We start from the raw sequence: 21,773 nt of genomic DNA on the forward strand, positions 1-21,773 counted from the left end.
CACAGATTACCTCTTTTAATCCCCACAACAACCCTATGGTTATTATTATCTCCATTTTATAGATGAAGAAACAGACGTGAGAAAGACTGGCCGGGGGGGGGGGGGAGTCACTGAGTGTGGCTCCATGGCAGAGTGTTTGCCTATCCTGTAGAAGACCCTGGGTTCGAGGCCCCACACAAACAGAGAGAAAGAGACTGGTGTGTTGAGAGTCACAGAGCACACATGGAGCCAACATGGTCTGACTACAGAGAACCAACTGTCCCCACCACTACGCTGCCCTACCCTTGGAGGTTGGAGGCAGCAAAGGGAGGGCTCTGTAAAGGCCAAGGTGAAGTGACCTGTCGCTCACTAAACGTGCGAGTGTTTAAAGGTACGCTTGCAGGTCAGCTACTCTTGGGACCTCATTCCCTGTTGGATGACCCCAGAGGTCAGGAGCTGAGATGTCATCCAGGTCTCCCATGGAAGCCAGAGGTCCCTGTCGGAGAGTCTGGGCTCAAGCTCTCCCCTCCCTCCTAGTGTGGAGGGGTGTCATCTCATTCCCAAGATAACAGGGCCACCTCAGCCCTCCTCCTGCGGCTATTCTGGGCTGCTCTCTGATCCTCATCTTCCCCTGGCCCTGACTTCACCCTTCCATGGGAGTAGGTGGGTGGGAAGAGACCAGCCTACTTACATAAGCCCTAGGCTGCGACCCCAGGAAGGCCAGCCTGGACAGCGGATGCTCAGCCCCTCCCTCACTAGCAACTAGCAAACTTGTAACTGGAGCCCAGCCTCGGCCCGGCCCAGCATGGAGGTGGCCACTGCGCGGGAGGTGGCCTCAGGCTCCCACGCACAGGTGGACGAAATGCGCCCAGTGGATGCTGAAGGACCCCAGGCTTCGCCCCAGCGGGAGGTGGGCGGCCAGTCTCGGCAGCTCCAGCTTGCTATGGAAGGTGATCGGTGAGGGTGAGGAGGCTGGGTGGTGGGAACTGGGGAAGACTTTCCTGCTCCCCTTGACTAGACCTCAGGAGGTCTTCACAAGGTTTAACAAGTCTACGGAGCTGGTACTCAGGATACAAAATCATGCCTTGGTGCCTGCGGGGGGTGGGGGGGCCCTTCTCCTGGAAATTGTACTCACTTCTCATAAGTGTCTCTGCTGGGTTTTTTTGTGTGTTTTTTGTTGTTTTTGCTTTTTAGCTGAGAAGTCAGTTAATGACAATTGTGGCACTTTACGGGGACTAGAATGATCTGTTTATATTTTTATCATTAAAAAATAAGTCATAGGGCCCGGCCTGGTGGCGCTCGCCTTTCATCCCAACACTCAGGAGGCAGAGGTAGGAGGATCCCCACGAGTTCCAGACTAGCCTGAGATGACATAATGAATTTCAGCTCAGCCTGGGCTAGAGCAAGACTATCTCAAAAAACAAAACAAAACAAAACAAAAAAAAGTCACAGGGCCTAGGAGGCCCTGGTAGGACTGGCGGCCAGTCAGGAAGGAAACGGGTGAGATAGTGGTATGCGCACTGGGAGAAGTAGGGATCAAAAACCATGGTCACAGGGAGGCTGAGTGTCTCCGATAGCATAACACTTGCCTCTGACTTGCATCCAGATGCGCCCCAGCCCTCCACACTAGTTCCTCTGGGAAACATGGGCCTCCACGGAAGCAGAACACGCTGAGAAGAAACATTCCAATCCTCTTCTCCAGCTGGAGGTGCCCCTTCCTGCACCTCTGCTCTGCTAGCGACTCAGTCTGAGGGCTCTCGAGCTCACACAGCTGGGTGCTGGGAGCCCAGCCCAAGTGGATTTCTCCTGGGCCTGACTCTGCAGACCAGAGAGAAAGAGAGAGAGATACAGCTCTTCCCTTCTTCCCGATGGCGCTCAGTGGCAGCCCCGGGCTAGACTGAGCATTCAGTACAGGTGCCCAGCTTTTGGCATCTTGAAGTCTTAAGTGCACAGAATTCAGAGGCCACCAACTGAGGAATCTGTGAACTAGGAAGGGGAGAAGAAGGATGAGAAAAGACATTTCTGAACTGGCAGGCAAAGGTCTGGACCCTATTCCTGGTGCTGGCTCCAACAGCTTGGTGACCTTGGGCAAATCAAGTAACTGCTCAGTTTCAGTTTCCTTCTTGCAAAATGATTGATAAATGTCTACCTAATAAAGCAGTTGGAAGAATTGCTGAGCCCTTGGAAGGGGCTAAACCAAAATGGGACTAAATTTTTCTGAGTAAGAGGTAAAAACCAAGTTCTACCTCCAAAAGGCCATGCAGGATGGCTGCCCACCTCTCGTCCTAACGGAAGATGGTGGGTTTGCAGGAGCTGTCTGAATGTTAAGGATGGAGAGCTGGTGGAGTTTGTCCCATTAAAGAAGGGATAGGGAAGCAGAAGTCATTGTAAACTTATTCAGTTGAGATGATGGAATCAGAAAACTAGTTTCTTCCCTTAAAAATCTCAGAAAAGAGCTGGAGGAATGGCTTAGCGGTTAAGGCGCTTGCTTACAAAGCCAAAGGACCTAGGTTCAATTCCCCAGGACCCACGTAAGCCAGATGCACAAGGTGGCGCATGTTCTGGAGTTCATTTGCAGTGGCTGGAAGCCCTGCTGTGCCCATTCTCTCACTTTCTCTCTCCCTCTTTCTCTCGGTCAAATAAATAAAAATAAAAATTATTAAAATAAAAAAAAAATCTCAGAAAAGCCAGGTGTGGTGGCACACGCCTTTAATCCCAGCACTCAGAAGGCAGAGGTAGGAGGATCGCTGTGAGTTCAAGGTCACCCTGAGACTACACAGTGAACTCAGGTCAGCACAGGCTACAGTGAGACCCTACCTCGAGGAAAAAAATAAAACACTCAGAAAAATCTCAAACAAAGGGATAGAGAGGGAGCGCCGGAACCATTGAATCCCTGACTCTTGGGTTGCCACAAATCTCTGGGGGCAGGCACTCATCTCACTCCCGCTTTGGTGCCCTCGGCTCTAAGGAGGGAGGGCACTGTGGGCAGCAAGGCCCTGGCTCTGGGCCCAGCCAGAAGCCCATCCTCTTGTGTGGCATCGCTATGCCCTGCAAGGCTCAGGACCACAGCCAATGGCTTAACCTACTAGTTTCTCAGAGGTGACTGGCAACCAGGGCAGCTTTTGACGCGTTACAAAGTATGTGTGCATCCATCGCGTAGCTGCTTGGGAGACATGAGCCAAGTCCTAGCTCTGTGTTGCTACCCGAGGAGGGAAAGTCCACCGCCCCAGGCCTCCGCGTAAGTCGAAAAGCTGAACTAAATCCACGTCTCGCCCTTTTGGTTGCTGTGTCTCCCAGGAGAGCCTGATGAAAACTGTGGCCTGGAAAAACATAACCAAAAAGTTCATGCAGTTCATAGAGCCCCCTGAAGCCTTCCCAGTGAGCCTGCGGGGTGCCGGGAACATGGACTTGAGGACCCCCAAGTTCCCTGAGAGTTCCAACGACTGCCTGCCTCCTCTTCATAGAAAGAACTGAGCGTGTGAGAGTGTGGGGGACCAAGCCAACCGAAATCAGTTGGCAGGACCAAAATAAACTGCAACTTGGGGCTGGAGAGATGGCTCAGCGGCTAAGGCACTTGCCTGCAAAACCTAACAGCCGAGGTTCAATTCCCCAGTACCCACATAAGGCCAGATGCACAAAGTGACACGTGCATTTGGAGTTCATTTGCAGTGATTAGAGGCCCCAGAGCATCCCTTTCTCTGTCTGTCTCCTTGTCGGCTCTCTGTCAGTCTCTGCTTACAAATAAATAATAAGGGCTGGAGAGATGGCTTAGCAGTTAAGCACTTGCCTGTGAAGCCTAAGGACCCCGGTTCAAGGCTAGATTCCCCAGGACCCACGTTAGCCAGATGCACAAGGGGGCGCACGCGTCTGGAGTTCGTTTGCAGTGGCTGAGGCCCTAGTGTGCCCATTCTCTCTCTGCCTCTTTCTCTGTCTGTCACTTTCAAATAAATAAACATAAAAAAACAAAAACATTGAAAAAAAAATAAAATAACAAGTATACACACACATATATACACACTGAAACTGGCTAACAATGAGCTTTTAAAATGTTATGTTTTTATTTATTTATTTGAGAGAGGGAAAGAAGGGCCCTGTAATCATCTGTCTACAGATAGCAGAAGAGGACACAGAGAATTCACTTCTTACAGGCCTTGGTGACAGAGCACCCCCCATCCCCTCCCATCCTTTCCACTCATTGGAGATACTTGGTCGCCTGGTCTACAGCAAGGGCTGCTGGGAAATGTGCCTGACCAGAGCTAACTATACTGTGGAAGGGATATCACCAGTAGGTCAGATTTGGTGAACATGGCACCTCTTCTGTCAAAGAGGTGGTGAGAGTGTAGGACGCTTACGGTTCAGGTCACAGAGAAGCTAGAGAATGACCACAGGGTCTAATGGCTGAAGCAGGGGGACAAAGGCATAGGCAGAGCAGCGGACCACAGCATGAATGGAACTTCAGGGGCTGAATGCTGAAGCACCAGGATTATGGCTGGAGCGGTGCTGGGGGCAGAGGCCATGAATAGGCCAAAGCCACCAAGCGTGACAGCAAGACTAAGGATAAGCAAGGGGTGATGAAAGCCTTTATCTTGAGAAGTATGGCCTGCTTTAATGTCCTTTATCTCTCCTTTCTGTCCAGTGTATCCATTGTTCTCTTTAATTCATGGCCTACTTTTAAAATTTAATTTATGGACAACTTTTATGCACCTTAAATAGTCATTTTGATCATAATAACCTTTGATTAACTTGTATTCCCCCTCCCCTTCCTCTCCCGCTGAACCCCTTCTTTTTTTTTTTTTTTTTTTCCCCTGAGGTAGGGTCTCACTCTAGCCCAGACTGCCCTGGAACTCACTACGTAGTCTCAGGGTGGCCTCGAACTCATGGTGATCCTCCTACCTCTGCCTCCCGAGTGCTGGGATTAAAGGCATGTGCCACCACGCCTGGACTGAACCCCTTCTTTAAAGGCTTTTAAAAATATTTTGTTTATTTATTTATTGAGAGAGAAGAGTGAGAGTGAACACGGGCACAACATATCCTCCTGCCTCAGCAAACAAACTCCAGACACATGCGCCACGTTTTGTGTCTGGCTTCATGCGGGTACTTGGGAATCTAACCTGGGATGTCAGGTTTTACGAGCAAACGCCTTTAACCACTGAAACCTCTCTGCAGCCCCGAACCGTTTCTACTTTGATGTTGTTATATGTGTGTGTGAGTGTACACAACTGTGTGTGAGTGTGTTTCCCACTGAGTTTAATTGCATGTGCAACTTCCTAGTGACTGCACTGGTACAGAAAATGTCTCCCAGCCGGGCGTGGTGACGCATGCCTTTAATCCCAGCCCTCAGGAGGCAGAGAGGTAGGAGGATCACTGTGAGTTCAAGGCCAGCCTAGACTACATAGTGAATTCCAGGTCAGCTTGGGCTTGAGTGAGACCCTATCTTGAAAAACCAAAAAAAAAAAAAAAAAAGAGAGAGAGAGAGAGAGAGAAAGCAGAAGGAAGGAATGAAAAAAAAGAAAGAAAAGAAAATGTTTCCCCTCTGCCAGGAACCATTAACTACCAATAACTCTTTAGGGAGGGATGGGGGCCTCATGCCCTGCTGAACCAGTCATGTTCCTATGTCGATTGCCTAGTGTTGTGCAAGTATATCCTTTTGCTTTTTCTGATCTCACTTTCCTGAGCTTTGAGGAAGTGACACTTTTGTCCTTCACGACATTCTGCTGAGGTGAGCAAACTCCATTCTCAGCACAGTCCTCCAGGCCGGTTGCTAAGGCCAAGGCCACATCCATGGCACCTGCGAATGTTTCTCCAAGAAATGCTGCTACTGAGCTAGAGAGATGGCTCAGTGGTGAAGGTGCTCGCTTGCAAAGCCTAAAGACCTGGGTTCGATTCCCCAGTACCCACATAAAACCAAATGCACAGTGGTTCATGCATCTGGAGCTTGCAGCGGCTGGAGGCCCCGGGGTGCCCATTCTCCTAACCCCTAAACATATGTATACAAGCAAATAAATGAATAAAAATATTTTTAACGCTGCTACTAAAAAAAAAAAAAAATACTGCTACTTTTTGGATCCTTAGAAATCTTTAGTTAAAAAGCCATAACTTGCCTGTGGTTTTGTCCTCACTTCTTAGCATTCACTCGCACAGGTATGTATTTATGCATGCACACATGTACTTCCAAATCCACACACACACACACACACACACACACACACATGTATGTATGCACACTCAAAATTACATACCACTCTTACAGACGCACACACACTCACACAACCCTCCTTTCTTCCCCCTTCAAGCTACGGTTAATAACATTGTATAATCTACAAAGCCCTCGGGGGATTACTGGAGGAAAGACTCTGGCCATGTGCAGAGGAATTGCGAGATGTGAATAATTACTTCCCGTGAGAATAAAACAAAACGGGCATAAACTTTGGCAAATTAAAATTAAGATGGATGGTAGGAGAGCCAAGCATGTTTGGACTTAAAATAATTTCTAAATTTTGTGTGTGTGTCTATGTGTGCAGAGGTCAGGGAACAGCCTTGGGTACTGTTGGTCCTGGCCTTCCACATTGCCGCTGTATCTACCAGGCTAGCCTTCTCCTGGCTCCTCCTTCCATCTTGTAGATGCACTGGGATTACAGACGTTTGCTACTGTATATGGCTTTTTGTGGGTTCTGGGGATCCAAACTCAGGCCATCAGGCTGGTATGAAAAGCACTTTTGCATTCTCTCTCTTTCTCTCTCCCAAATAAATAAATAAATACTATTTTTTATAAAAGGAGGGGCTGGAGAGGTGACTTAGTGGTTAAGGTGTTTGCCTGCAAAGCCAAAGGATCCCAGTTTGACTCTCCAGGACCCACGTAAGCCAGATGCACAAGGGGGCACATGCATCTGAAGTTGTTTTTTTTTTTTTTTTTTGCAGTGGCTAGAGGCCCTGCCATACCCATTCTCTCTCTCTCTCTCTCTCTCTCTCTCTCTCTCTCTCTCTCTCTCTATCTATCTATCTATCTATCTCTACCTCTTTCTCTCTCTCAAATAAATAAATGATGTATTTTTTAAAAAGCACTATTGGAAAAAAATTTTTAAAAAGCACTGTTGGTCTAGAAAGATCATTTAGTGGTTAAGGCACTTGACTGGGAAGCCTAAGGACAGAGATTTGATTCCTCAGTACCTACACAAGACAGCTGCACAAGGTCACACGTGCTCACAAGGTGGCACGCACATCTGGAGGTCAACTGCAATGACTAGAGGCCATTGCATGCCATTCTCTATCTCCCTCATCCTCTCTCATAAAAAAAACACTTTTATTTTTTTTTCATTGAGCTATCAGCTCCCTTCTATAATTTATTTTTATTTTTATTTATTTATTTATTTAAGAGAGAAAGAGGCAGATAAAGAGAAAAAGAGAGAGAGAAAATGGGTGTGCCAGGGCCTCCAGCCACTGCAAAAGAACTCCAGACACATGTGCCGCCTTGTGCATCTGTCTTACGTGGATCTTGGGGAATGGAACCTGGGTCCTTTGGCTTTGCAGGCAAGGACCTTAAGTGTTAAGCCATCTCTTCAGCCCTCCTCTAAATGTATATTTTATTTATTTATTTATCTATTTAAGAACAACAGACAGAAAAATAGAGAGAATGGGCTCATCAGGGCTTCCAGCCATTGCAAACGAACTCCAGATGTATGCGCCACCTTGTACATCTGGTTTATGTGGGGCCTGAGGAATCAAGCCTCGAACCAGGGTCTTTAGGCTTCACAGGCAAGAGCTTAACCACCAAGCCATCTCTCCAGCCCCTTCTCTAAATATTTTGAGAAAGAATTAGATGGCATTCTGTTACAGGAAAAGTACTCATAGCACCCAGCCCCAAAGTCAATAGATCTCAAATGACTCTTCTTTAAAAAAAAAAAAAAAAAAAATTTATTTATTTAAAAAGAGAGAGAGAGAATGGATGAGCCAGGGCTTCTAGCCTCTGTAAATGAACTCCAGATGCATGTGCCATGTTATATATCTGGCTTATGGGAGTACTGGGGAATTGAACATGAGTCCTTAGGCTTCCCAGGCAAATGCCTCAACCACTAAGCTATCTTTTCAGCCCAGGACTTTTTTTTTTCTCTTTTTCTTTTCTTTTTTTTTTTCGAGGTAGGGTCTCATTCCAGGCTGACTTGGAACTATGACAAGTCTCAGGGTGGCCTTGAACTCACAGTGATCCACCTACCTCTTCCTCCCAAGTGCTGGGATTAAAGGCATGCACCAACATGCTAGGCTTCCTTTTTTTTGTTTGTTTTTGTTTTTGTTTTGAAGCGGGATCTCACTGTAGTCCAGGCTGAACTGGAACTCACTCTGTAGCCTAGGCTGGCCTCAAATTCATAACAATCCTCCTACCTTAGCCTCCCAAATTCTGGGATTAAAGGGATACTACAAAGAATTTTTTCCCCAAGACTATGAGAGGAAGAAACCAAATTTGGGGCATCACAGTCCTAGTCTGGGAAAATCGAGGCTTGGCTTGGCCTTAGGGCTCTGGGCTCTGTGTTGGTCACAGGGCTCCTGGAATCTGAGGAGAAAGCCCTTGGGTGTGAGAGGCCTCCCCAAGGTCAGTACAATTTACACCTCGCTGGACTGCGGAGGTGTGAAAAGAGATGCCTCCAGTGAGCCTCCAGTTAACATTCTGACCAGAGGGTCAGATTGCTGCCTGGGTTGAAGTGAGTACTGACTAGAGAATTCACTGCTGACTGGGCATTTGGGACTTCCAGACCCTCTCTACACCCTAGCACTTGGCCAACCTTCAACGGCCCTCCCCTAGGCACCAGGAATCTGCTGAAAACAGAGGTTTTACCTACTTGCCCTCAGAGAGTTGCTGGACACCCTAGTGGCTTCAATTCCATCATCTTGTCAGGGAATCCCATTTATGGAGAAGAAAATGAAATGCCAGGGCTAGGAAGAAGGCTCAATGGTTATAGGTGCTTTCTTGCAAAGTCTACTGGCCTCAGTTTGATTCCCCAGTACCCACACAAAGCCAGATGCCAAAAGTGGCATATGCATCTGGAGTTTGTTTGCAACAGCAAGCATCCCTGGTATGTACACACACACACACACACACACACACACACACACGCATGCATGCACACCATGTGAGTGAGCATACAGATAGATTTTTTAAAAACACAACATTTTAAAACAAGGAAATGAGGCAGGTTTGATGGCACACACCTTTAATCCCAGCACTCGGGGCAGAGGTAGGAGGATCACCATGAATTTGAGGCCAGCCTGAGACTACATAGTGAATTCCAGGTCAACCTGGGCTAGAGCGAGACCCTCCCTTGAAAAACCAAAAACGGAATATGCTGAGCTAGGGGAGGGGGACCTGGGCCTGGGTGGACAGCTGGCAGGATGGAGGTGACCTTAGAGCAGCACTTGGAGGACACAGGGCATGATGACAAATCCACCCATTGTTGGCGTCCCGTGCACAGATTCACAGGGACTCGCTCCGGCCCGCCGTGGCGCCCTGTCAGCTGAGCGTGCTGGAGCGGGGTCTGTTCCAGCCCAGCCAGCAGCTCAGCTACCATCTGACCCCACTGGCATTCCTGTGTGTCTAGAGTCAGGTAATGGGAACACTATGGTCCAGAAACATGTCGGCATCACGGTGGCAGTGCACAAAATGGCCTCTGGACGTCTCGTGTCACAGCCTGTCATAGGGACTCAGTCCCACCTGCGCTGATCATCTTGTAAAATTATTAAAGTTCCAAAACTCGGGCCACTCGCTCACTGCGCACTGCGCGTCTTTTTTTATTTATGTGGTAACAAAAACCAACCTATCAACATATTCCTAAGCCGGGCGTGGTGGCGCACGCCTTTAATCCCAGCACTCGGGAGGCAGAGGTAGGAGGATCGCCGTGAGTTCGAGGCCACCCTGAGACTACATAGTGAATTCCAGGTCAGCTTGAGCCAGAGTGAGACCCTACCTCGAAAAACCAAAAAAAAAAAAAAAAGATATTCCTAAGGGAGGGTCATGGTTTGGCCATCTGTTGTTTTGCTTTTCTGAGCCAGCCTCACTGTGTAGTCTAGCATTGCCTGAAACTCACTGGGTCCAGGCTGCCCTCAACTGCTGGTCCCTCTGCCTCGGCCGCCTCTGTTCAGGAATTGAGGGCTTGTCTGCATGCCTGGCTGAAGGATAAGGTTCTGAAGTAGCAGGTCCAGGTCACATGTACATAGAGCTTTATATGTTCAATAAATCTGTTCAGAGGAGAAAAAAAGAAAAAGATGGGCTGGAGAGGTGGCTTGCCTGCAAAGCCAAAGGATCCAGGTTCGACTCCCCAGCACCCACATATGCCAGATGCACAAGGAGGGCACATGTGACCGGAGTTGGTTTGCACTGGCTGGAGGCCCTGGCACACTGATTCTCTCTTTCTCTCTCCCCACCCCCACTTCTCTCTCCCTGCCTATTTCTGTATCTCTTTCTCTCAAATAAATAAATTAAAATAATAAAATAAAATATTCCAGGCTTGGTGGTGCATACCTTTAATCCCAGCACTCGGGAGGCAGAGGTAGGAGGATCAGTGTGAGTTCGAGTCCACCCTGAGAATACAGAATAAAGTCCAGGTCAGCCTGGGCTAGAGTAAGACCTTACCTCGAACCACCCCCCTCCAAAAAAAATAAAAAGATAGAAAAGAAAATGCCAGTTGGAAACCAGACATTAGAATATGTCTACAGTTGAGCCCAGTTCTAACTTGAGGTCTAGGCAGAGTAAGGCTCAGTTGATTGACCTCTAGGCATGAAGCCTGGTTCCTGTCCTCACCTCAACAACTCAGTCCTTGATTCTGTTGCTCTGCCTTCCCTTCCTTGCCTCCTTCCTCTAGGTCACTGCAGGTTATATCAGGGCCCTGACTCTGGTTCCCAGTCTTAGGGAGACACTACTGGGGGTAAGAGAGTGGACAGGTGGACCATGCTCTGAGGATAGACCCTCGAGCATACCATCCCAGTCTTGGGTTCCAGGCACAGCTCTACACCTAGCCTAGACAGCAACAAATCAGTGTCTCTCTGAGCCCCTTCCCCTCCAGCTGGCTGCTTGTCCTGGGTGATCACCAAGATCTTTTTTTTTTTTAAAGTTTATTTATTTGAAAAGAGAGAGAGAATGGGCACACCAGGGCTTCTGGCCACTGCAAACAAACACCAGATGCATGCGCCACCTTGTGCATCTGGTTTACATGGGTCCTGGGGAATCGAACCAAGGTCCTTTGGCTTTGCAGGCAAACGCCTTAACCACTAAGACATCACTCCAGCCACCAAGGTCCTTTTTGAAGTTCTGATAATCTGTGGACAGCACGGGGACAGCAAAGACCTCTTCCACGGCAAGTCTGAATGGTTATTTCCCCACTCTACAATGAGGAAACAAGCCCAACAAGATGAGGTTTTGACCCTCCTTACAATCATAGGCCTCTTTTTCAAAAGGCCCTTCACTGACATCCGCCAGCATCCAACTCCTTGGTTGCCTGCCAAGATGGCCCCGGGAGAGGAACGCATCGCACAACACTTCTTCTGTTTTTCCCGCCCAGCCCCCACCCAGCCAGCCACCAAAGTCAGCTGAGGGCAACTGGAGTGGGGTCACTGGGCAGCCTGGGCTCCATAGCCGCCCTGTTCTTCACGGAGGATATTCATGTCCCCTTAGCACAAAACTTCCAAGCTGCAGACTAAGACTGGCTCCGATCAGATGGAAGAACAAGCCACAGAGCAAAGAAAGGAAACTAGATAAACTGGCTGGTCAGTGGCTGTTCATTTACAAAGGGTACGCGACATGGAGGCTCTGATGGGAGGCACAAACTGAGGCGTAAGGAGAACACGGTAGAGCCTCTGTTTATTTTCTCTTAGCCGCTGTCACGGCAAGCATTGCTTTCACGGGGCGAACATCTCAACAGTGCGATCTATAAGCAAACATGCTGGACTTGGAGCGAATGTTCAGGAGCGTACTCTCGGGGAAACGTGTTATCAGAAAGCTTGGAATCCACGGTCAAGCAGTCACGCTGTTTGCCGCAGGAATGTGCCAGGGGCGGATCTTCTCCAAGTGCTGGGAACGAAGCTTGGCAAGAAGGCCTGGGTTGATGGTGGGAACTGAAGCGCTGTCATATTCTACTGAAGACAACAGCAGCAGGAGATTGCCTGTCTTTGAGAAAGGGGGAACAACGGCCCTGAAAAGGCCAGGGAATGGCTTCTAAAGGAACCAGCTGGGGTATCTGTACTTCCACAGCCAGGGCAGCCTGAGACAGCTTTGCAGCACCGTTAGGAGAGCGAGCCGGGACACCTGGTCTCCAAACCCTGCCCTCAGCACTTCCCCGGGCGCTCCCGGAAGCCAACAAAGGGCATCTGTCCACTGCCCACTGGAACGGGCTGGAAGATCAAGGGCAAGTGACCAGTGGACTTAATCCTTCCCAGATTTTGTTTGTACAAAGTGGTCTTCTACCAACTAGGAGAACGCTACACAAGAGCGGGTGCAGGGTGGCCCCACGGAGGAAGCCAAGGAAGGGACCCAGACTCTGGCACCCTCTGGGATGACATCAGCATGGTCTCAGCAGGAAGTCAGGGTATTGACTCTGCTTACAGAGCAGAAAAAGCAGAAAGGGGCTGGAGAGACAGCCTAGTTGTTAAAGTGCTTGCCTGCAAAACCTAAGGACCCAGGTTCATTTCCCTTTTACCCACAAAAGCCAGATGCACAAGGTGGCACATGTGTCTGGAATTCATTTGCAGTGGCTAGAGGCCCTTGTGAGCCCATCTATATATGCCTTTCTCTCTCTCTCTCTCTCTCTCTCTCTTTCTCTCTCTCTCTCTCAAATAAATAAATGAAGAGAAAACAAAAGCAAAAAGCCTGTTCTTAAAATAAAATAAAAAAAAATTAGGCCGGGCATGGTGGCACTCACCTTTAATCCCAGCACTGGGAGGCAGAGGAAGGAGGATCACTGTAAGTTCGAGGCCACCCTGAGAGGATGAATTCTAGGTCAGCCTGAGCTAGAATGAGACCCTAACTTGAAGAAACAAACGAAAAAGCCTGTTCTTAAGTCCAGAACCCAACTGGAAAGTCAGATTTACAGTAAAAACCATCTTGGGCTGGAGAGATGGCTTAGCGGTTAAGCCCTTGCCTGTGAAGCCTAAAGACCCCACTTCAAGGCTCGATTCCCCAGGACCCACATAAGCCAGATGCATAAGGTGGCACATGCATCTGGAGTTTGTTTACAGTGACTGGAGGTCCTAATGAGCCCATTCTCTCTCTCTCTCTCCCCCTCTTTCTCTCTCTGTATGTCGCCCTCAAATAAATAAATAAATAAATATAAAGGGAAAAAATTGTTTTTAAAAATCTTGATTCAAGGGATATTATTAAAAACCAACAGAAATTTGCTGCAAAGGTAACCCACACAGATTGGACTGGCCTATGCACAAACAAAACCCCAGGTGACGGAAAGTCAGTAGTTGAGAGGTATAAATTAAGAGAAGTGTCAGGCTCACAGTCCAGTGCCCCTTCAGGGTTCGGTGTTTAGAAACAGGGTCTTTCTATGTAGCCTAGGCTGGCCTCAGCTGCTTCAGTGTTAGGACAACAGGTGGGCACCATAGGCTCCAATAGTCTTTAACTCTCTTGGGGAACCCTTCAAGCAATGGTTCCTCCCTAAATCCCAGCACAACAATGAGAAGGGACTGAGGGTGGGGCTCAGTGGTCCAGCGCTTGCCCGAGCACGCTTGAGAGCCTGGGTTTGATCCCAGCACAACACAGGGGGATTGAAGACCCTTAACCCAGGAACTTAACTTGATGAAGGACACCTGGGCCACCATCCAGAGAATGCACCTGGATGCAGTTTCCACTGAATGGGTACCCATCTCCTATTCTCTTTCCACCATTCAGAGCACCCCAAGATCTGGCTACCTCGGGCCCTGAGGCAGACCTACATCCGGAAGGTTGGGGAAACAGTGAACCTACTGATACCATTCCAGGTAATCACACCAACCCAACCCATTGCTGGAACACAGCCAGGGTTTTGATAAGGAAACAGATCCCAGGACTCCTGCTAACAGTGGGGTAGTCTTCCCAGTACCCGAAGTCTGAGGCCACATCACCTATCCACTCCACACTTCTAAGGGGTTTGGCTAACTAGGGTCAGATGTGCCCTGTGACAGGAGATAAGACTAAGGCAAGCCCTGCAGCCTGAAGAGGTCTGAGATCTCTGGGTTCTGGAAGTCTCTTGAGAGTTTGGGCAGTGACTCAGTCCTAGCTGCCTTGCCTGTCCATGCCATACACTCTCCGAGCGTGAGGAGGAAGTCAGGGCCATCTCCCTACCCCGTGGTCCTGAGACTCCTGTGTAGCAGGAAGCTCCAGGTCCCTGAGATGAACTTCTGAAGCAGGCACAGTATAGAGGAAGGAGAATTCATTGAAGCTTGCAGATCCAGGGGAGATTCCATAATGGCAGAAGAAACTGGCCCTGCTTTCACAGGTCCAAGGAGAGAGAGAGAGAGAAAGCCACAAGCCGAACCCCACAGCACACTTCAGGAACTCCAAGCACTTTGCATATCTTTAGATTGGCATTTCAAATCCACCACCACACCTTAGGGTCCCAGTGACACCTCCTGCAGCCAGGTGGCTGCAGATCTAAATTATAAACTGTAATAAAACACTGAATATAATGGGGGCCATCTCTTCAAACTACCACATACTGCCAGAGGAGGATGTCTCCTGGAAGAGGCCATGAGAATCTCTAGCTCAAGGAATTCCCAGCTGCAAGTAAACGCACCCTGTGGGCTGGTGGTAGACTGACCACTACAGTCATCAGGGTCCCTAAGGCTCTCAGGGCTCCTCCAGCCTTATCCCCATCATGCAGGGCAAGCCCAAACCGCAGGCCACCTGGACTCACAATGGCTGTGCCCTGGATGCTAGTCGCGTGAGTGTGCGCAATGGGGAGCAAGACTCCATCCTCTTCATCAGAGAAGCCCAGCGTGCTGACTCTGGACGCTACCAGCTCCGTGTGCAGCTAGGTGGACTGGAGGCCACTGCCACTATCGATATCCTGGTGATTGGTAAGGCTGCCAGGGAGTAGAGGTGAGGTGGCTCCTTCTTCCAAGCTGAAGCGTACCATTGCACATAGTCTGCGACATGGTGATGGGTGAGGGAAGGTGGTCTGAGCAGAAGAAGGAAAAGAAAAGCCAGGGGCACTCTAGAAGTGACATCAGTGCCCATGGGTTGCACTGTGCCCACTATCATGGCTTTGCCCTTTCAGAGAGGCCAGGCCCTCCTCGGAGTATTAAGTTGGTGGATGTTTGGGGCTCTAATGCCACCCTGGAATGGACACCTCCCCAAGATACGGGCAATACGGCACTCCTGGGATACACGGTGCAGAAGGCTGACACAAAATCTGGGGTGAGGCCTAGCTGAGAAAGAAGGAGGGAGGAGCAGGGAGGTCCGGGACGGGCCTCTGGAAGCTCCCAGTGGGACGGGATCTAAAGGACAGGCGTCTTCTGCATGGCATCCATGGCATCTCCCGCAGTTGTGGTTCACGGTGCTGGAGCATCATCACCGCACCAGTTGCATCGTCTCGGACCTGGTTGTTGGCAACTCCTACGCCTTCCGCGTCTTTGCTGAAAACCAGTGTGGGCTCAGCGAAACGGCAGCTGTCACTGCCGACCTTGCCCACATCCAGAAAGCAGGTCAGGGGCTGGGGGGCATCGGAGACCCTGCGCTGGGAAGACTGGAAGAAACAGGACTGAAGAAGAATGGGAGCTCAGGGGTTGCGTCCTTGTCCCTCTCGTTACTCACAGCTGCTGTTTACAAGACCAAGGGATTTGCCCAGCGAGACTTCTCGGAAGCCCCCAAGTTCACACAGCCTCTGGCCGACTGCACGACCATCACCGGCTATGACACCCAGCTCTTCTGCTGCGTCCGCGCCTCTCCCAAGGTGAGTGGGCAGTTCTGGGGGCGGGGGTGGCAATGCCAAGCTGCTTCCTCCTCCTGTGCCATCTTAACTCTGGCTTTGTCCCAAGAGCGGTCTAAATGGACATCTGCTGCCATCTTGCTACCATCTGCCTCCTCAAAGGCAGGTCACTTAGAAACTGTCAGAGCATCTGGGATTCTAGATGGACAGATGCAAATGATGCTCCCTTCCGGTGTTGGGTTTTCAGGCACTAAGATGTCACTTACTGACCAGCTGCAGCTGCCCGTGAACCTGGAGTTGTTTATCTGGCAGAAATGTGGAGCTCCTCTGGCTTCACGCCTTGTCGGAGCAGGGCCATGCACGGGCAAGCAGCTCTCCTTACAACCCGACCATCATACTCCACACTGCTAACAAACCTTACAGAGTACCTTTGGGTTATGAATGTCAGCAGCACTGCAAGGAGAGAACATCTCAGAAGGGAAATATCAATAAATCTACTCTAGAAACGACTTGTTTTAATTTTTATTTATTTATTTGAGAGTGCCAGACAGAGACAGAAAGAGGGAGAGAAAGAGAGAGAGAGAGAGAGGAGAGAGAATGGGCACACCAGGATCTCCAGCCACTGCAAATGAACTCCAGATGTAGGTGCTACCTTGTGCATCTGGCTTACATGGGTCCTGGGGAATCAAGCCTCGAACCGGGGTCCTTAGGCTTCACAGGCAAGCGCTTAACTGCTAAGCCATCTCTCCAGCCCCAAAACTACTTATTTTATTGATTGATTGATTGATTGATTGATTGATTGATATTTTTTGCTTTTCAAGGCAGGGTCTTGCTGTATCCTAGGCTGACCTGGAATTCACTATGCAGTCTCAGGGTGACCTAGAACTCATGATGATCCTCCTACCTCTGACACCCAGTGCTGGGATTAAAGCCGCCCACTAACACACACACACACACACACACACACCTGGCTTTTATTTATTTATTTATTTATTTATTTTTTTAAGGTAGGGTCTCACTCTAGCCCAGGCTGACCTGGAATTCACTATATAGTCTCAGGGTGGTCTCAAACTCACGGCAATCCTCCTACCTCTGCCTCCCAAGTGCTGGGATTAAAGGCGTGCGCCACCACGCCCGGCCCACCTGGCTTTTATAAACTACTTTCTAAACAGAGGAGACAGGCACTACTTACAAGGTAACTTTGAGGATCAGCTGCAGATGGCTCACAGCATATACATAAAAACAAGCAGAGATCCTGAGCTGGACAGATGGTTTGGTGGGTAAAGTGCTTGCTATATAAGTTTGAGGCTGGATCCCCAGTACCACGTAAAATGCCAGGCATCAGGGTGTGCATTTGTAATGCCAGTGCTGGGGAGGTGAAGACAGAATCTCTGTGACTCACTGGCTAGTTAGTCCTACTAAAGGAACTCTGGGTTCAAAGAATTAAAAAACAAAAACAAACAAACAAAAAAAGAGAGAGCAAAGCTGGGTGTGGTGCACACACTTTTAATACCACGGCTGGGGGAGGTTGAGGTAGGAGGACCACTGTTAGCTCAAGGCCATCCTGGGCTACAGAGTAAGTTCCAGGTCAGCCTGGGCTCACGTAAGACCCCATCTAAAAAAAAAAAAAAAAAACGCCTGGTATACACGCATTTAATCCCAGTACTCGGTAGGCAGAGGTTGGAGGATCACCATGAGTTCGAGGCCACCCTAAGTGAATTCTAGGTCAACCTGGGCTAGAGTGAGACCCTACCTTGAAACACCAAAAAAAAAAAAAAAAAAAAAACAGAGAGAGAGAGCAATTGAAGATACCTAATGTCAACCTCTGGATTTCACACACATAGGTACATGTGTATACACAAATATGAACATACGTTTACACATAAACACACACAGAGGAAGAGACCTTGATGCCTAGTGCTTATGACCCATGATGGCTGATTGAGCAATATGGGACAATGTCCTCCAGTTAGGGACACTTGTTGGGAAAGGAATGGCTGTAGTGACCCTTTTCAACCGAGAGGAGAAGTGTAGGGGCTTCTGAAGGTATTGGAAGGGGAATCCTTTCTCATATCGGGAACAAAGAGCTTCCAAAATTTGCCATCGCTCTACACCCTTTGTAGCATCGTCCCAGATGGGAGAGCAACTCGTTCTTACTTCCCTTGCTGTCTTCCCATATTTATCTTCCAGCCCAAGATCATTTGGCTGAAGAACAAAATAGACATCCAAGGTAACCCCAAGTATAGAGCCCTCAGTCACCTGGGGGTCTGCTCCCTGGAAATCCGCAAGCCTGGTCCCTTCGACGGAGGCATCTACACCTGCAAGGCGATTAATGCCCTGGGGGAGGCATCCGTGGACTGTCGGGTAGATGTGAAAGGTAAGAGCATTCGCCTTGAGTATAGCAGTCATCTCCCTGCTTTGCTCTGCATGGGTGGGAAGATCAACAGCAGAGGCACAAGTCGAGATGGAGAAGAGCTTACTTATTTATTTACTTGAGAGAGGAATGAAGAGAAAGCAGCAAATACACAGAGAGAGAATGGGCGTGCCAGAGCCTCTAGCCACTGCAAATGGACGTGGGTACTGAGGAATCAAACCTGGGTCCTTAGGCTTTGCAGGCAAGTGCCTCAACCGCTAAGCCATCTCTCCAGCCCCCCCCTTTCTTGTCCTTTGCCCCTTTTATTCAATCTGGGTGCCCAGCACATGGGATGATGGCATTCATGCAGAGTGGGTCTCCCCTCTTTAGTTAAACCTCTCCGGAAACATCATCGCAGACATGCTCAGGGGTGTACACCCTGGGTGATTCTAAGTCAAGTCGACAACGATGATTCTCCATCGCAACAACCCAGGCCCTTACACTATCACCATTAGGAGACACTAGAGGAACCAGTTTTATTACCCATGATTTCCTTTCTCTCCATCACAAGTCGGTAATGCAGGAAGAATCATTACTTCTATTTTGCAGAGGACAAGTCTGAAGCATGGAGAGGCAAGTGCTTGACCTAAGGTCTCCAGCGTAGGTTGAGGAGCTGCCACTGTAGAGATGAGCCCATCCCCTGGCCTTAACTCACATCACCTTTCTTTCTTTCTTTTCTTTAAAATATTTTTATTTAGCCGGGCATGGTGGCGTACGCCTTTAATCCCAGCACTCGGGAGGCAGAGGTAGGAGGATTGCTGCAAGTTTGAGGCCACCCTGAGACTACATAGTGAATTCCAGGTCAGCCTGAGCTAGAGTGAAACCCTATCACAAAAAACCAAAATAATAGTAATAATAATAATAAATAAAATTATTTATTTGTTTGAGAGAAAGGAAGAAAAAAAGAAGGACACACAGAGGGGGAGAATGGGCACACCAGGGCCTCCAGGCACCGCAAATGAACTCCAGATGCATGTACCACTTTGTGCATCTGGCTTACATGGTCCTGGGGAATCAAACCTGGGTCCTTTGGCTTTGCAGGCAAATGCCATAACTGCTAAGCCATCCCTCCAGCCCAACCTTTCTTTAAATTGTATGATCTTCTGTTTTAGTTCAGGAGAGCTGTAGACACTTGCTGACTTTATTTTACTTTCCCTTCTGGCTTGCTTAAAATAATATTGCACAGCCTCCCTCCCTCTTTTAGGCATTCATTTATTCATTCTTGTCACCCTGTTGGGATCTTATCACTGCATTTAGCTTATACTATTGTATAATCATCTATTTACAGATGCTCCCCATTAACATTAAGCACTGTGGAAGCAGGGATGGTGTCTTAATTCATCTTTGTTATCCTGTGTCTGGTCTCCTTTCTGACATGCTGAGGCACTGTCTAAATGCTGCATGAATCAGGAATGAAAGGACTTTTTTTTTTTTTTTTTTTTTGGTTTTTCAAGTTAGGGTCTCACTCTGGCCCAGGCTGACCTGGAATTCACTATGTAGTCTCAGGGTGGCCTCAAACTCACAGTGATCCTCCTACCTCTGCTTCCCAAATGCTGGGATTAAAGGCATGCGCCACCATGCCCAGCTATACCCTATTTTGTTTTCCTGGTGTTTCTGAGGTAGGGTCTCACTCTAGCCCATATTGACCTGAAATTCACTATGTAGTCTTAGGCTGGCCTCAAACTCACAGCGATCCTCCTATTTATGCCTCTGGAGTAAAAAGTTAAAAGTGTGCACCACCAAGCCTGGCTCCTATTCTTTATATATGGGTGCCCCAGAACTTAAATAAAACATCCATTCCCGATGTTATTAAAGAAAATGCTCAGAGATTTCTGAGGTGGTTTATTTTTTTTTGGGGGGGTGGAGTTTTCAAGGTAGAGTCTCCCTCTAGCCCAGGCTGACCTGGAATTCACTACGTAGTCTCAGGGTGACCTCGAACTCACAATGATCCTCCTACCTCTGCCTCCCGAGTGCTGGGATTAAAGGTGTGTGCCACCACACCCACCTGATTTCTGAGATACTAACATCTAGATGTCCTCACTCTTGCAGCTCCTAATTGAGGCTACTTAAAGAGACCATGACACCCAAGAAAGGTAAGGAAAGAGGGACAGAGTGTCTTGAAGATTATTAGATGTTCACGGCAAATGTTATTGAGTCTGGGATGGATGTGTATCCCTGAGCCTCTTAATCATGTGGCCCTCGTGTCCAGGTTTTTAATGCTTAAACTGTGGAGGAAATTGCCACAGATGAAGTCTACTTCTGTCACATCCTCTGTGTGTCTCTAATCACCAACCTAAGGTCTTCTGAAGAGTGGGGCTTCTAGCTGATCACAGGGGTCCTGTGGGAGGAGTTAAGACTGTTAGAAAGCATGTGGAGGAATGGTGGGGTTAAGCTACATACAAGAGTCATCACCAAGCTGGAGAGATGGCTTAGCAGTTAAAGCGTTTATCTGCAAAGCCTAAGTCCTTTTTGGCTCTACACAAAGGTGAGACAAGCACAAGGTCGCACATGCCCACTAGGTGGCGCTATCGTCTAGAGTTTGATTTCAGTGGCTGAGGCCCTGGTGCACCAGTTCTTCCTCTCTCTCTCTCTCTTTCAAATAAAAATAATAAAACAGTCACCACCCACACAGATGAGCAGGGCAGATAAGGACAGGAGGCTGCTCCTGTCCATTAAGTGTTTGTTCACCAGTATCATCAGTAGGGTAAGAAACACTAACTTGTTTATATTTTACTTTGAATTTTACGCACTTCCTCCTGTCCAACAGAAGAAAATCACCATTTTCATTATGTGTCAACAATAATTTACCATTTGGGACTGTGGTTCTCAAGCTACCCATTTACTGGCAAAGGGCCACCTGGCTCAACATGTAGAATTTGGTAGCTCCTTCAAATCCTACATCGTTCAGAGGAGAGATGTTACCTATAAACTGATGAGTAAGGTGAACTAACTTGGGACAGAATGAAAGAGAACTGGCTTCCCAAATCCTTCTGACTTGCAGCTCCTCACTGAGCAAAGCTGAGCATGAATTTGATCCATTAAGTCATTTATTTAAGCCCATCGTTGAGATGTGTGTAGCAAATGAAAACCCTAAGGGCTGCATTAAAAGCACCGGCTGTCCCCAGGAGAGCTCTCTCTGCCAGCTGGCTTGTGGAGGTAGCTCTCTCCTTCCCCACCCTCTCTGTTGGTGCCATTTCATATTGGTATTGATACTGGTTGTCCTTGGTTCCCTCTTCCCTCTCATGTCCAGTGCCTGGAAGTGAAGCATGTTAGTTACTAAATTTCATAGCACTGAACCCCATGACCACAAAAAGGAATCCCAGATGTGCCCTGTTTGCTGCGCTGTTTACAGCACACCCTCTCTTTCCAGGGCCTCCAGGAAGCCTGACTGTGAGAAGACTGTGTCCTTAAGGAGAGCCAGCACAAAGTGTGGCTTGGCCTGCTCTAAATAAATGTGTGGATTCTCAATGCTTTAAGTTATCGAGCCTCTC

General features: G+C 48.6%; 1 protein-coding gene and 1 pseudogene across 1 annotated transcript; both read left to right on the top strand.

Moving 5' to 3' along the window:
* The first annotated feature begins 784 nt into the window (after window positions 1-784).
* Window positions 785-20,366, top strand: Mybphl (myosin binding protein H like). The gene is made up of 8 exons (XM_004658917.2): window positions 785-929; window positions 13,853-13,941; window positions 14,823-15,018; window positions 15,219-15,358; window positions 15,486-15,645; window positions 15,757-15,893; window positions 18,060-18,246; window positions 20,332-20,366. Exons 1-8 carry the CDS (start codon window positions 785-787, stop codon window positions 20,340-20,342), a joined length of 1,065 nt encoding a protein of 354 aa, XP_004658974.1. The 3' UTR covers window positions 20,343-20,366.
* On the top strand, window positions 9,361-9,688 carry LOC123456057 (annotated as a pseudogene).
* Window positions 20,367-21,773: the final 1,407 nt, after the last annotated feature.

The sequence above is a fragment of the Jaculus jaculus genome, chromosome 19 (assembly GCF_020740685.1).
Source record: "Jaculus jaculus isolate mJacJac1 chromosome 19, mJacJac1.mat.Y.cur, whole genome shotgun sequence".
NCBI classification, from domain to species: domain Eukaryota; kingdom Metazoa; phylum Chordata; class Mammalia; order Rodentia; family Dipodidae; genus Jaculus; species Jaculus jaculus.

Coding starts and splice junctions, on each gene's coding strand:
- Mybphl (XM_004658917.2), top strand. CDS start 785: ATGGAGGTGGCCACTGCGCGGGAGGTGGCCTCAGGCTCCCACGCACAG. Junction 930..13,852: donor GCTCCAGCTTGCTATGGAAG/GTGATCGGTGAG, acceptor TCCACCATTCAG/AGCACCCCAAGATCTGGCTA. Junction 15,894..18,059: donor GCGTCCGCGCCTCTCCCAAG/GTGAGTGGGCAG, acceptor TTTATCTTCCAG/CCCAAGATCATTTGGCTGAA.